A 15,403-nucleotide genomic window follows, 5' to 3' on the forward strand; every position below is an offset into this window, starting at 1 on the left:
ACAGAAACAGTTATGAACTTAAGCTCACTCCTATCACATTCAATGTAGCAACTCAACGTTTTAGCAGAATATTATAAATGCTTGCTTGTAGCCTCCTGAGTGGATTATTCCCAAAGATCTGTTATTTAAAGACAAATATCCCTGACATTAGCCATTAACATCTCCCCAAATGACTAGCTCTGAAAGATGCCCATCAGCCTACATGTCACAGACAAGAACTCAACAAGGTGGCACTTCCCAGGGAGGAGAATTTCATCAGATGCTGGAGGAGTCTGGTTCCCTTTCTTCACCCAGTTGCCTCCTACTCAGCTCAGCATCTCCACGATTATGCCTGGTCGTGGAATACCCTTCTTCCTGGCTGAAGACTGCTGAAGGGGCCTTCCTTGCTTTTCACTTGCTGCCTCAATAATGACACTGATACAGGGCTCCTGAGTGGCCTAGTCAGTTAAGCTTCCGACTCTTGATTTCAGCTCAGGTCACGATCTCACTGTTCATGAGTTTGAGCCCCATGTCAGGCTCTGCACTGACAGTGGAAGAGCTTGCTTGGGATTCTCTCTCTCCCTCTCTCTCGGGCCCTCCCCCACTTGTGCACGTGCATGCGCGCTCACTCTCTCTCTCTCAAAATAAATAAACATTTTTTTTAACGTGATGACACTGATCCATCTGTCTTCCCATTAGTCATGAGTTTTCTGAGAACAAAGCAGAGCCTGATATAGAGCAGACTCTCAAGAGATGATGTTCAATGACCAAATCAAGAAGAGAAAGTATCAAAGAGGCAAAGATAAGATGGGGAAAACCAAGAATAATTACTAAATATGTTTTAAAACTTTCCTTACAGGTTACGTTTTCCACAAATTATTGCTTCTCACTTGCATTTATTCTTTTGTGGAGTTAAGAGGTAAGAATAAGATTGGAGAACACTTACCAGTTACTATTTCACTGTTACTGGTCTTCCTAGATTTTGTACACGTATTGCGTGATAAAGTTATGAGAACAAGTATATTTTTTAACATAGGCAAATAGATTGGCATAAAGGTTTTATATAAAGTAGAGATAAGGCTTCATAGAAATTCTGTGTTTTTTTAACCCTTTGGTGGATAGATATTTTTAAATCACCGGGATGAAAAGAGTTGTCTCTTTACCCCCTACCATAAGATCTCTAAGGTCTAAGAAGAGTTTGCCTGCATTCGTTTTACTTGAGTTTAAACCAACAAGTTAAAATGTGACCATTACTCAAGAATGTATTTGCCAAATGCAGGCTTATTTTCCCAAGCTTACTGAAAATGCATTTCTTAATATGTTATTGATTATCTTCCTTGCTATTTTGTTTGCTTGTAAACATACTAGCTTTGGTAGATAATGAATGTGAAAGGAAGGCAGGTAGCAAAATATTTAGGAACTGGATTTATTCTGCTCCTGGATAAACAATAATTGGATAATCCATGTTTTGTTTGTTTTACTTATCTAGTGCAAACACCCCGAAATTCCCCCAATTCCCATAGTTATTTTAGTTTTGAGGATGAAAACGACCTTGATGCATGGAACTCTCCAGACCGTAAACCATGTGCCACTGCCTCTATCAATACCCCTCTATCTTATTTATACTAAATGATACCAATAGGAGAAGAATTTGGTAGAGACAGATCTCCTGGGGAGGGGGAGGGGGCACTTGGGGGAAAAAAAAAAAAGTTTTTCCCAGCCATATTTGCCAACAGACAATTCTTGGACACTCTTTACATAAACGGAGTAGGTTGGCTTTACTGACATTTCAAACAGTAAGAAAACAGGGTTTTCTTTTAGGGATGACACAGAAATAGAAATAATGCTTTGTGATCATTTTCACTTCACATGAAGAAAAATGCTGACTTTCACTTGGCAAATTAAAACTAAACACCAAAGACATTTAAGTCATATTTGCTTATAAGATTATAAGACTTTTCTGGTTTGTTTCACAAGTTTTTAGATATTTGGTTAACGCTCTCAAACAAAGAAACTGTCACAAGGGGGAGAGCCAAAAGCTCTACAGGAAGACAAAAGATAAACAAAAAGTGCCTCAAAACTTCCTTACTTATTCAAATCTCCAGATCGGCTCTAAATACTTAGGGAAAACACGAGATGTCAGTTTTAGAAAATATTACAGAATGAAAACCAAGTGATTATATAAACAAAAAATGACAAAGCCCCACTACAAACTCACTGAAGGCATTTCTAGTGGGATCGATGGCATAAAACCTATTGGGACTCTTTTATGCTTATCTATATATTTCCAAACAGGAGACACGACAAGGCAAAGGGCAAAAAGCTGTATCCTTTCAGAGTTAGAGGATTATTCATTTATTCAACTCATGTTATTGGGCATCTTCCATGAGTCAAACAAACACCTCTTCCTGGGAAAATACGGATGAATTAAAGACAGTCCTAAGCCCTTAGAGAGCCATCTGCCTGATGAAAATTTTATACTCCAGCAGGAGCAGGTTGTTTATAAAAACCTAGATCAAGACTTAGGAAATATCAATTATTTGTACTAGTAGCCCGTGCACTGTAAAGCTCACACTGAGCCTGGCTGAGCCTCTGAAGGCCAAGACCAAAGGTTTGGCTAAACGACCAGGGAATACATGAGACACGTGTAAACACGTCTCTCTGCAAGGAAGCTATCTTAACATATTCTTTTTTGAGGGCTCACTTCATCCATGGAAAGGAGAAACAACTGTAAATTTGGGAAAACAATATTTGCAATGTAAACTTAAACAGGAAGACGGCCATAGCAACTGGTCTTCAACTGCATGGATTCCAACGTTGGCCTTCGTTTCTAGTTCAAGGATTCGTGTTGCAACAGTCTTCACTACTATGGCTCGGGACCCCTAGGAAAGCTTACACTCACTCCACTACTTACATTACACCTTCCTTCTCAGGTTTCAGCCACACAGCTAGAGTAAACGATGCCGCCAGCCTTGGAGAAGGAGGAGAAGAAAAGCAATTCTTGTGATTTCCAAAAATAAAACTTGTGGAATTGCTATGAGCGTTGGGACACAGATCACGCTTGTCTACGGTGATGCAGCTCCCGAGGCCCGCGGAGAACAGGGCGATGTGGCCGGGCGGTGAAGACCTGTATGGGCAGTCCTGGATGCACATCCGCTGGGTACAGAACTGCAGACTGGCGGCAGCAGTGGAGCTCTGACAAAAAGTGCTGCGGCCTGGGAGCCCACATGTTGCTTGGGGTGGCACGATGGAAACATTCTTGAAAGCTCCCACGTTCTCCAGCCTCGGGAAAAGGCCCTGTGAGTCAGCCAGCGAGATGGCAGCGAAATACGCAAAGGTCAATGTTGCAATGACGTGGGACAAGAAGCGGAAGCCCGGTGAAAGAGCCAGGCGACTCATGTTCACAGAAAAGCATTCTCCTCCTGATAAAGCATTCCTAAATAAATAATAAGGCCAATGCCGCCCGCCAGCAACACTTTAAAGCAGGGTGCTTTAAGTAACGTTGAGATACTCCATTTTCGGGAAGCTGCAGACACGTTTTCACACTGAGGTAATACCACAGACGTTCTTAGCAACGGTGAAGACATGAGTAGCAGCTGGTGTCTGGGAATCAAAAACAAAGTGTCAAGGAAAAGCTGCTACATCTTTAAAATTTAAGTTCATCCCAAGCCTGCGGACTGTGAGCCCCTCATGAGAAACATTACTGAACTTCTCAAAGAGCAAAAACATTCTGAAACACACTGTCTAGAGGAAAACACTTATTCTTTGGTTAGGTAACCTTTGTACCGGGCAAATCAGACACTTTGAAAGTGCCCAGGACGACCAGTTTCCCATGTATAGTCATACACGGATACACATATACTTCTTGTGAATACATTTCACCACACAGCAATTTAAGAGTGCTACTCTCCCCCAGGGAATTAGCACTATCTACTTAACAAGGTAAAGAATTGCATAGATTTTCTTTAGACGGGCACCTTATGTTGTAGCACACAGCTAACTTACAGATGTCCGAAATAAAGCTGGCAAAGCGCTTTGGGCCTTTCCCCCAACCCAGCATGTGCAGCAACTTTAAGCTCACAGGAAAGCTGATTAGAAACCCAACACCATCTGTCTGTCCTATGCCTTAGTATTTAGCAAACGTTTGTGTTCGTGTTTCCTCCTATGACTATGTATTTGTAGGTTAAATATGGACCCCTAATACTGTGTAAGTAATTGTATTGATAAATAAGCTGAATTACCATCTCCTTATTGCATTTCAACCAGTCCCCTCAGTGTGACAAATGGCTCTTCACAGGACCGCTGTCCCTCGTTGCCTGGCAACGCTGCGGTAACCCCCGGGTTACTCTTAGCAAATAGGCCACAGCAGCAGGAATTCTGCAAGGAAGACGTGGGTGCCCAAGTAAAGTATTCTGCACGGCAAACACTTGGTTACCTGAAACTCAGAGCGCAGTCTGCTTGGTGGCCCGCCTGGAACTGAACTCCCCAGGCTTCCAGCAGGTGCTTCAAGCAGTGGGAGGGACCTGGATGGGGCCAGGCATGCATAATTTTAAAGTAGCAGTACACCTTAACCCATAATCCCCGTTTAGCCCCTCCCCTTTACCGCTTTCGCACACCTCCATCCATTTAATCATGGAGTCAAAATGACCCGCCACTAATACAGTAACACAAGGAGTCATTTCCAGTGCCCTTTCTCCTTTCTAGGGAAACAAAATGGAATTCTAAACCTTACTATACTGAGGCCCTAACAGCTTGGTCCATGGATGTAAGTTTCTGTTGACCGCTTTATTGTTGCTGCCTTCTTCACCCCTGGATACCCCCTTCTAAAAACACGTTTCTCTACTTCATGAGGAGCAGCTGATGTTATCTCTAAATGTTGCATTTGGAAATGAGAGATTTTAATTAAACTACAGAAGCAAGAGGATTATTGACTTTTTAGCTGCCTAATTGGATATGAATATGTATATATGCATGAGTACATGTTTGATGTCAATTCTATGTAGTTTCTATTATATTCAAAATTCTCCCTTCTCTACTGAGATATCTCATCCTAGATGCAAAATATTCTGAAGCAACTGATACATCTATTGCTTCATTCTTATCTTAAAAATGGAAAACTTGTTTGGGAAAAAACTAGGTGATTGTGGTTCTGTTTTCTGTAAGTCATCCTCTTCAGAAAAATGTTTAGAAATGAGAGAACTGTTTTTGGTGTTTCTTGTTAGTAAGGCAGCCAGAGACAAACCCAAAGTGTCATCTCTTTGATTTCCTTTCCTGTCTCTTCAATGAGAGGCGTAGAAACCACAACCTTTTATATATCAAGCTTATCAGGACTAGGTGCTTCTAGAGAAAACTTTCACCTTTTGTCAAAATATCCTATTTTCCACTTGTCGGTTATTACAATCTTATAAGGGCAAATTTCATTAAAAACAAATACTAATGTAATACCAGCTAATATATAATTCCTTGAGAGCTTGGGAAGATACATTTGGAAATAGATACATAGGATTCAGTGAATTAGACAAATGCATTGTTAAGACCTGTTACAAAACATGCACATTTGCCTTTAAACAATCTACTCAATCTCTGGCTTGCCCTTATGCCTTGTGAATCCAAGGCCTAACTTTTTAAATTGTGTATCTTCAGTGTATCTTTTGGGTCACCATTCAGGGGATGAGAATCCTTCTACCATATAACTGCTGCTTTGTAGTAGGAAGTCATGACTCAAAATAGACAATCTAAGATTAGCGACTCTGCTCCACATTCAGAAACTCTGCCTGTAATTTGCAAAGGCAGACAATGGATTGACACATCCCTCAACTTTTGCTTTTGGGTACTATCAATCTTGAGGACACATCCAGTAAATGAATTGGGCACCAACAGTTCCACCACCCCTAGAAGTGCCTGAGAAAGAAGTTTAGAAAAAATGAACATGTACAGGAGGAAAATTTAGCTAACTACGGACACTTTCTCCCCCCACCCCCCACCCCCATATATTTCTGCGGATTCACTGAGTAATTCTGGTTTGGATCAGCATGGATGAGTTTGGATGGTCTGGTTTGGCCTCACTCTCTCATCTAGTGGTTGCCTTGACAGTCATGGGAGCATACCCCAGGCTCATTCTGATAGGAGCAGAAAGATTCTTAGCAGCATAAGATGGGAGGTTCCCATGTGAAGTACTTGTCATGCCTCTGCTCGCATCACATTTGCTAATGTCCCAGTGACCAGAGCAGTCACATGATGAGGTCAAGAGTCAATGGCTATAAAATAGACCCTATTCTTCAAAGAAGGAATGGCAAAGTCACACTACAAGGGGGCACACAGAATGAAGAGAATTTGTGAGCGTTTTGCAATCTACCAAAGAGAGGTGCTAGCAATTTCTTTTTCTCGCTGAGAAAACATCACGTCACATTGAATCAGAATTTCCTTGTTTTGAAAAAGTCCAGAAAATAGTGTTTTAGTAAGACAACTCTAAGTAAGTTCATACTCCTTATTCTGGAAAAGCTTACTATAATAAGCTAAGTTTTTCAAACACCTGAGAGTGAGTTTTGATGGGCAAAATCAAGAAGTATCCCTTATTCCTGGATTTTTAGCATCCATGGATTTACTATTAAAATTGTTTCACTTCTGGCATAACTGATCAAGACAACATAATAGATGTATAATAATATTGGATATGATAATACAGGCATAAACTATAGATATAATCTGATTACAAATATAAGAATATATTGTAGGCAACTTTATAAGAATTGAACTTGAATTCTTAGACAAATTAGACAAATTCCTAAAAATATCCCAACCTAAGATAACTTGAGAAGACAGATAGAAACAACCCAAATTAATTTTAATTAAACTAATTCTGATTTTTACAGTCTTGCAAATACAATAAAAGAGAGTATTTCCCATTTTATTTTATGAGGCCAGTATAACTTTGACACACATGTTAAAGAAAAAAAAAAACAGAAAGGAAAATATGAAAAAAAGAAAAATTATAGGCCTTTCTCACTAAGGTACTTAAACTAAAAACAAAAAAAAATTCTGAATAAAACATAAGCAAATTGAATCTAGAAATGTATAAAGAGATTAAATCTCCTGATCAAGTTGGGCTTATTCCAGAATTACAAAATCTATTTGAATTTTAAAATACATTAATGTAATTCACCATAAAAACATATTAAAGAAAAAAATTCATGTGATTTGTTTGGGACCAAAATCCTTAAAAAAGGATTATTAATTGAGAACCAAAAACTATTTATTTAGGACCAAATCCCTTAACAAACTAAACACATAACTTGACACAGGATATTTGCAAAAACCACCATCATAAATCATCATCATCATCATCATCTTCATCATCATCATCATCTTCTTCTTCTTCTTCCCAATAATTAGCACTTCGGTAAAATCAGGAGAACAAGAATACACACTATCACTGCCTCTATTAAATATTTTACTAGCCAGTGCATTGAAATAAGGAAAATAAATACCAAGGTAAGTACTGAAATGATTATCAAATGATTATCAAATCACCTCTCTAGGTAGTACAATCTAGAGACAAATATTTTACCTAAGTTCCAGAGAGATGTACATAGATTAATGCTGTTCCTCAGTTTGGGGAGCTCTCTTTTTTTCTAGGCATATGCTACTTCACCCCTTGTCAAGTTAGAGGTAGCCATGTGACTTGCTTTAGCTAATGAAATATGAGCAGTGACATGTGCCATTACTAGGGTGAAGCTACAAGTACCTGTGTGCAATTTACTATGCTTGCTCACTCGCTCTTTCACTCTGCCGCGTCCAGATGGTGCTGCTCTGTCGGCCTCTTTCCCTGGCTGGGAAGACATTGATCAGAGTCCCCCCTGCTGACCCTGTTGGACATGTAGCATGTGTGAGGAACAAACTTTTATTGTTTAAAGAACTTGTTTGAAATTGTGGTATTCCTTATTATTGCAGAATAATTTAGCCCCATCTGATATAAAGATCAATAGGTAAAAAAAAATCCACTGCACTTCTCTATTCCAGTTAAAGAATGAAATAAACTAGAAAATATAACAAACCAAAAGATGCTCTTTAGATATAAGGTACTCAGTAGGAATGCACTTTTTTTTTATTTCTTCCTCTGGGGGTAAAGAACATTTAAGCTTTATTGATTAACATTTAAGGGAACGAAAGCAAAGGGAGAGATAAATTATGTTCTTGGATTAAATGACTATCATAAGGATTAAGTTTTTTTATAGTAATCTATTAATCCAATGCAATTCCTATAAAAATCACAACAGTTATTTATGCCACTTGACAAACATACTCTAGAGGATGTAAAAGAACAAGGGGGGAGAAAATTGCCCTTGTCGATTTCAAGACATATATTAAAGCCATATAAATTAGGAGAGTGTAACATTCATGCAGAGATGGGGAAAAATTCCAATAGAAACATAAAGAAGGGACGCATGGGTGGCTCAGTCATTTGAGCGTCTGACTCTTGATTTGGGCTCAGGCCGTGATCTCACGGTTCATGAGTTTGAGCCCCACATCGGGTTCCTCACTGACGATGATGAGCCTGCTTGGGATTCTCTCTCTCTCCCTCTGTCTCTGCTCCTTGTGTGCACTCTTTCTCTCTCTCTCTCAAAATAAGTAAGTAAATTTTTTTTTTAAAAAAGGAACCACAAGACTCACATACCTGTAGGGACTTATATTTCTTCTTGCATATCATTAGGAAAGTAGTCAATGAGAGTTGCAAGGAAAATTAATTACCCTTATTGGAAAACAAAATGAAATCAGATCCCAATCTCTCACCAAGTATAAAAATTATCATATACAGATAGACTGAGACTTAAATGTAAGCGGCAAAGCTTTAAAATCTTTGGAAATTAAAGGAGACATTTTAGTGACCTTGAGATAAGGACGTATTTCTTAAATTGGGTACAAAGAGCACAAAACATATGAGATAAATAATTGTTACACTAAAATGAAGAACTTCTGCCCAAATGTCTCCATAAAGTGGAAACATAAGCCATGCAGAAGACATGTCACACATAACAGAGAAGAGATTACTATACAGAGTGCTGACACAATTCCTACAAATCAAAAGGTAAATATTAGAATTTTTTAAAAGATGTGAAATGAACAAGCATTTCATAGATTAAACACCTGGGTCCAATAAACTTATAGGAAGTGTTCAACCTTTATCAGTAATCTGGGAAAGGCAAATTAAAACCACAATGATATGGTATGAAGATAGCACAAGTTTTAAATCAGGAAAATTCCAATTGTAATGGAAGGTAGGTAGTAACAGGAACCCTAAATATTTATGGTGGAAGACTAAACTGATGTAAATGCGTCAGAGAATAATTTGGCATATTTAGAAAAGTTGAAGCTGCATATATCCTAAGAAACAGCAGGTTTCCACTTGATGCACATTCATTAGAACACCTTCGCACCCCTACCAGGAGGTACATTTGGCACGTTCACAGCAGCTGTTTTGGGTAATGCCAGAAAGCTGGAAACCACTCAATGCCCATGACAAATACCAACAAGTTGTTATCCTATTACAATGAATTCTGCTGTCTGTCTCTTCCTGTTTTATTTATTTATTTATTTATTTATTTATTTATTTATTTATTTATTTTTTGCTTATTTATTTTACTTTTCTCCTGTCTCCTGTGGTTTCCTGCGATACAAGTTAGGTGTTGAAACAGTTCTTCAACCGATGACAGCACGTCTCTTCTGCCACGGGTTAAAATGAGAAGGTACAATTGAAGCACAGTAAAAGAGGAAAACCTGAGCTTCTGCCCTCCTCTATCCCGTATATTTTTCTTTTAAAATTACTTAAGTATTGGGCGCCTGGGTGGCTCAGTTGGTTGAACCCGCGCTTGATTTCGGCTCAAGTCATGATCTCGTGGGTTCGTGAGATCGAGTCCCGCATGGGGCTCTGAATGGACGGTGCGGAGCCTGCTGGGAATTCTCTGTCTCCCCCTCTCTCTCTCTCCCCCTCTTTCTCTGCCCCTACCCCGCACCCATGTGTGTGTTCTCTCAAAATAAAAACTCTAAAAAAATAAAAATTATGTAAGTACTCCATGAGCACTATAGAAAAGATTTTTAAAGCAATGTGGGGAGACAGAAAAGGAAGACTTCAGCCTCTCACCACCATCATGTATTCATTATGCCTCTGCCGATAGAATTTTTACCTTTTTCTACAAACTTGAAGTATGTTTTTTCTAGACAAGACAGAGTCAACACTCCAAAAAAGTTTAGAAAAATGCTTCTTCTTCTTGAAAATTATCTTCCATTTTCTTTTGCAGTTTTCTGCACTTATATAACCGCCCTGCAATGCTTAAAATTCAGAGAGTAAATCTTTTTTTTTTTTTTTTTTTTTTTTGGTGAACAGCAATAATCTGCCTATTATTTGGTTTCCGAATTCTTACTAAGGCTGCTAATACAAGGTACGTGAGAATAAATCTAAGAAATAGTATGTTAGTGAAAGTGACTAGTATGCAGGACAAAGTTTAAAGAGCCAATGCTGGGGACACCTGGGTGGCTCAGTCGGTTGAACGTCTAACTTGGGCTCAGGTCATGATCTCATAGTTCATGGGTTCAAGCTCCGCATCAGGCTCTGTGCTGACAGCTCAGAGACTGGAGCCTGCTTTGGACCCTGTGTCTCCCTCTCTCTCTGTCCCTCCCCCTCTCACACTCCGTCCTGATCTCTCTCTCAAAAATGTTTAATAATAAACATTAAAAAATAATTTAAAAAAATTAAAGAGCCAGTGCTGGAGTGGCCCTCACTCCTGATGTGCTAAACAGCTGAACCAAAATGGAACATCTATCATCATCCAAGTTTCCCAATGAAAATACCTACAACACCCAGATTACCTGAAATGTACAGGTAACATGAAAGATGTGTAGTAAGAACAAGAAAGAAACCCATATGATTTTAAGCCTTTGAGATTTTAGGATCATTTGTTATGACAATAGGGACTCCCCCATGTGGTGTACGGGGCCTGCTGCATTTCCTTATACAGCTGCACACATACTGGGAAAATTCCCGACATTCCTTTCAAACGTGCTTGAGAACAAGGCTGGTACACTATGTGGACAGCTAAAGACCTAACCTGCATTCGTAGAAACACATCTCCTCTGGTCAGTGGGCAGGGCTGACCCTGCAGAGTGGAAGCATTTACTTGTGGTGCCTAGAAGGGAATAACGGCACTTTTCATTTTCCAGTTCTATCAGAGGAAGCAACAGCTATTTGGCCCATAGAGGGCTAGTACCCCATTAGTGACACTGGATCTAGTCGATTGGCGAATGAGTATCAAAACAAAGAGAAAACTGGCCACAAACATCTCAGACAGATCTTAGAAAAGGAGGTAATTTATTCTGGCAAGAAAAATTCTCCCAAACAAGGAAAGGAAACTCCCAAACAAGGGCCTGTGGGAAGAAGAGGACGGGTAGACGTACGGCTGGAACAGAAGAATACGAAGGTATGTGAGGTGGAAGCAAGTCAAGTCAGAGAATATAACCAGAAACGTGGATGGGGGATCATGTGGGAAACAGTCTCAGTGCCAGTCACACACCCCAGCTAGCAGGGCAACTAGCAAGTTCCCCTTTATACCATGTTTGTTCCTTAAAGTGTCTGGCAGGAGATATACCTTCATTCTAGGAAAACTCCATTCTGCCATGTAACAGAAGCCTCCTTTCTTGGAATGGGTTAGAGATGTACCCAGAAGCATATGGAAGTTGACTTCTCGCCATTGTTTGATCCTCAAAGCCAGGGCTAGACCCTTGATAATAGAGCATTTGCCTCCTAGAGAATATCAAAAACTTCAGAAAATCCTACAGACAAGGATAAACAAGCCGGAAAGAGATAAGCCACGTGTCAGCACTCCCTGAAGTGAAGCCAGAGACATGCCCTCAGAAGTGACCCTTGGGCTCAGTCGGCCACAGTAAAGGAACATATCCCCATCTGAAGAGGCAGTCACTGAAAAGACAAGCAAAGTATCATGCCTTGCTGCTGTGGCTTAGCCCCACCTCTCATAAGGTGTAGAGAAGTTGGTGAGGGAAGTATTATGTTCTAGGAAATTTCTCCTCCCTCTCCCCCCAAAATAGTAAAAGGTTAAATGAATGAACCATATGCCCTCCATCACCTGGATCATTATGATAGGTGGTTAACCACTCACTGGTTAAGAAGGCAAGTTCCAGAGACAGCCTGGGTTAGAAGCCTGGCTCCACTGACCATCGCCTGTGTGTTGTTGGCAGGTTACTTAACCTCTGTTTTGCTTCAGCTTATTCATCTATAAAGTGAAAATATGACCCCTCTCCTAGGGTTGTTGGGGGGTTAAATGTAGAGAACAGAGCAATGAAAACAGGGTTTTGGCTGTTAGCACTCATTGTATCTGTTTCCTACTTATACCTAATGAGATAGTCTGTAATTGTACATCTAAAGGCAAGTAGAGGGAGTACATTTGGGGGAAATGCTACCATAACATTTATCTATCAGTAGAGTTTACCAAACACTTTTATAGAGTATTTCACTTGATCTTTATGACAACCCTACAAACTGGACAGAGACAACATCACTCCAAAAATATACATGAAGAAAAGGAAAATTGGTGCTCAAGTGGCTTGCTCAAAGTCACTTGGCTGGCAAGTGACAAAGCCTGGACAAAGCCCAGAGTATCTGGATTGAGCCTAGTACTTGTCATTTTATACTAAAGCTGAGCTAAGCAGGTTTCATGGAAGTGGTGGTGTGTTGAATTGTGCCTGGAAAGTTGATGGGTTTTGATAGCGACCAATGAGCATTAGGTTGACAGAAACAATCTAAGGAAAGACTCTGAGTTTGGAATAAAGATTGCCCAGGGTGCCTGGGTGGCTCAGTCAGTTAAGCGTCCGACTTCAGCTCAGGTCATGATCTTACACTCTGTGAGTTCGAGCCCCGCGTCGGGCTCTGTGCTGACAGCTCAGAGCCTGGAGCCTGCTTTGGATTCTGTGACTCCTTCTCTCTCTGCCCCTCCTCCTCTCACACTCTGTCTGTCTCTCTCTCAAAAACAAACATTAAAAAAAATATATTGCCCTACATCTATGAGGCACATTCTTTCCTATAGAAATATGGAGAGAAATCCAATTCTGCCTTGTAATGTAGAATTTATCAGATTTCCAGATTCTTCTGAAAATTTTCAAAGCATCAATAAAGGTATTAGAACTTTGAAGAACCTCAGTTTTTTTTTTTAATTCACTATCTAGGTCTCTCAGTTCTCATGCTATTTATTGCCTTGATCAAAACTGTTGAACACATGTTCTTCTACTTCTTAAATTATGCAAACTCTCTGATGATCCAAGAATCGTATTTGTTTGAGGCATAAAAGCTTCACATCACTATTTCAGGTTACACTGGGATGGGAGGAGAACTTGATACCATTGATAACATGTGGCAGGCCATCTAATTCCTGTCCATTCTTTCTTCTCAGCCTGGGTAAGGGCCCAGACTGAGGCTGGCAGGTGAATTCAAGAGTGGCTTTCCAGCTCCGCGCCTGGCAGCAAAGCAACAGCTGTGGAGCAGTATGGGACAGGTCGCGGCAGGCTAGTTAATGGCTGGCGAGCAGGACAAATAGGTGGGTGTGGGTCTGAAAATGAAAATGACACAATGTGGAGAAGGACAGCAGGCAAGCAGAGCACAGAGCTGAGCTGAAGCCAAACAGATGATCGGCAATGATTAAGGGTCAAGTGTCTACAAAGAGCCGTGCCCCTCACAATGACACGGCGCCCCTCTCACAAAGTGGGAAAGCTCTGGATTGCCTAAAACCCATGGGGGTGTGGTTTCAAAAGGTTTTTGAGAAAGTGCCATTATCTTAAGGGAAGAAACATGAAGACAGAGCAGAACGCAGGGCACAGGGAGCTAAGCAGGGAGGGGGATTTTTAGTCTCTGAAACCCAATCCAATTGAATAACCACCAAAACAAAGTGAGTGAAAAATAATGTGTGCTCCATTTAGAGTGAAATAGAGGACATAAAAATTGTGACGGTGGGAACAAAAATTGCATCACTTAGGAGAAAAAGTAAACATTAGGTGCTTGAGAGGTTTTTTGTTTGTTTGTTTGTTTTAATTGAGGGGATAAAATACAGAATATGCCATACCAGTAAACTCTTCTAAAGGGTCTTTGTAACTCTCCTTTGTAATTTACTTATGTGGCTTATTAATATGATTGTTTAAAAAAATTTTTTAACATTTATATATTTTCAAGACAGAGAGAGACAGAGCATGAGTGGGAGAGGGGCAGAGAAAGAGAGGGAGACACAGAATCCGAAGCAGGCTCCGGGCTCTGACGTGTCAGCACAGAGCCCAACACGGGGCCCAAACCCACAAACCGTGAGATCATGACCTGAGCCTGAGTCAGGTGCTCAACCGGCTGAGCCACTCAGGTGCCCCTTATGATTTTTAGGTTCAGAAACCAAAGGCTTCAAGAAGAGAAGAGCAAGAAATAGAAAAAGGATTAGGATAGTAAAACTGGAACCAAACAGACTTGCAGAACAGTTTCTAAAACATAGGTGAACACTATCATTATTGGTATAACTAAAACAGAGAGTTTGAGAAATAAGAGGTTTTACTTCGAAGTTGCATGCAAGAGAAGTGACATGATGCTCAGTCCTGATGGCACTAATTGTTCTTTGTATTTGAACCAACCCAGGTCCCCTGATGACCAAGCCAACAGGATTTCTACCTTACTCCATACCTGTGAACATATTTGATTATGATGTACAATCAAAATGTGCATGAAGAAAGGAATTTAGAAACATGAGCATGTGAGCAATTTTTGGTAATAGTAACCATACAAATAATAATACTGAGTGCACAGTATGTGTCTGGCACCATGTAGGAAATAATGTCTCATCTAACCTATATAAAAACCTCAAGCAATAGTTAATACTGCCACTATTTTAGATATCAGGACGTTGAGCCCTAAGTATTAATGTATTAAACTCTGACAATTAATATTTAGGAGGGAAAAAAAAGATTCAAACCTAATTTCATCTAAATCTTTATCACAATGCCAGGTTGTTCTTTAAAGCAGCAATCTCCGAGAACATTCCAATATTAGACATTTTCTTATATTCTAAACATATCCCTTAAATTAATTTAGGTGATAATAAGCATCTACAATCTATCAGGCAAAGGGGTACACTAATTGACGAATGGATACAAATCTTAAGAAAACTCTTGAAATTGAGGGTTGGCCTTTTGCTTTAAGAAAAAAAGATATTTTATTTCAGGAGGGAATAGAAAACCCTTAGTTTAATTGTGGTCCACAGAAACATCTCCTTTTGGCTGTAGTGTGTTCAGATGTCTCCAGTTCTGTTGTTCTAAAACAACATTAATAGAGCACATTCAGAAGGATTAACTGAGAATAAGCCATGAAGATGGAAAAAATGTGGAGAAAAGC

The 15,403-nt window shown here is 39.9% G+C and overlaps 1 protein-coding gene across 1 annotated transcript in view; it reads right to left on the reverse strand.

The window, feature by feature from the left end:
- USH2A (usherin) overlaps positions 1 to 15,403 on the reverse strand; it is a 767,091-nt gene that overhangs the window by 728,093 nt on the left and 23,595 nt on the right. Inside the window, exons 2-3 of the mRNA XM_042976063.1 lie at positions 4,415 to 4,502; positions 2,894 to 3,582 (exon numbers count right to left, since the gene is read on the reverse strand). Coding sequence (XP_042831997.1) covers positions 2,894 to 3,378 — 485 coding nt within the window. The 5' untranslated portion in view covers positions 3,379 to 3,582; positions 4,415 to 4,502. The remainder of the gene's footprint in view (positions 1 to 2,893; positions 3,583 to 4,414; positions 4,503 to 15,403) is intronic.

This window comes from Panthera tigris, chromosome F3 (genome assembly GCF_018350195.1).
Source record: "Panthera tigris isolate Pti1 chromosome F3, P.tigris_Pti1_mat1.1, whole genome shotgun sequence".
Taxonomy (NCBI): Eukaryota; Metazoa; Chordata; class Mammalia; order Carnivora; family Felidae; genus Panthera; species Panthera tigris.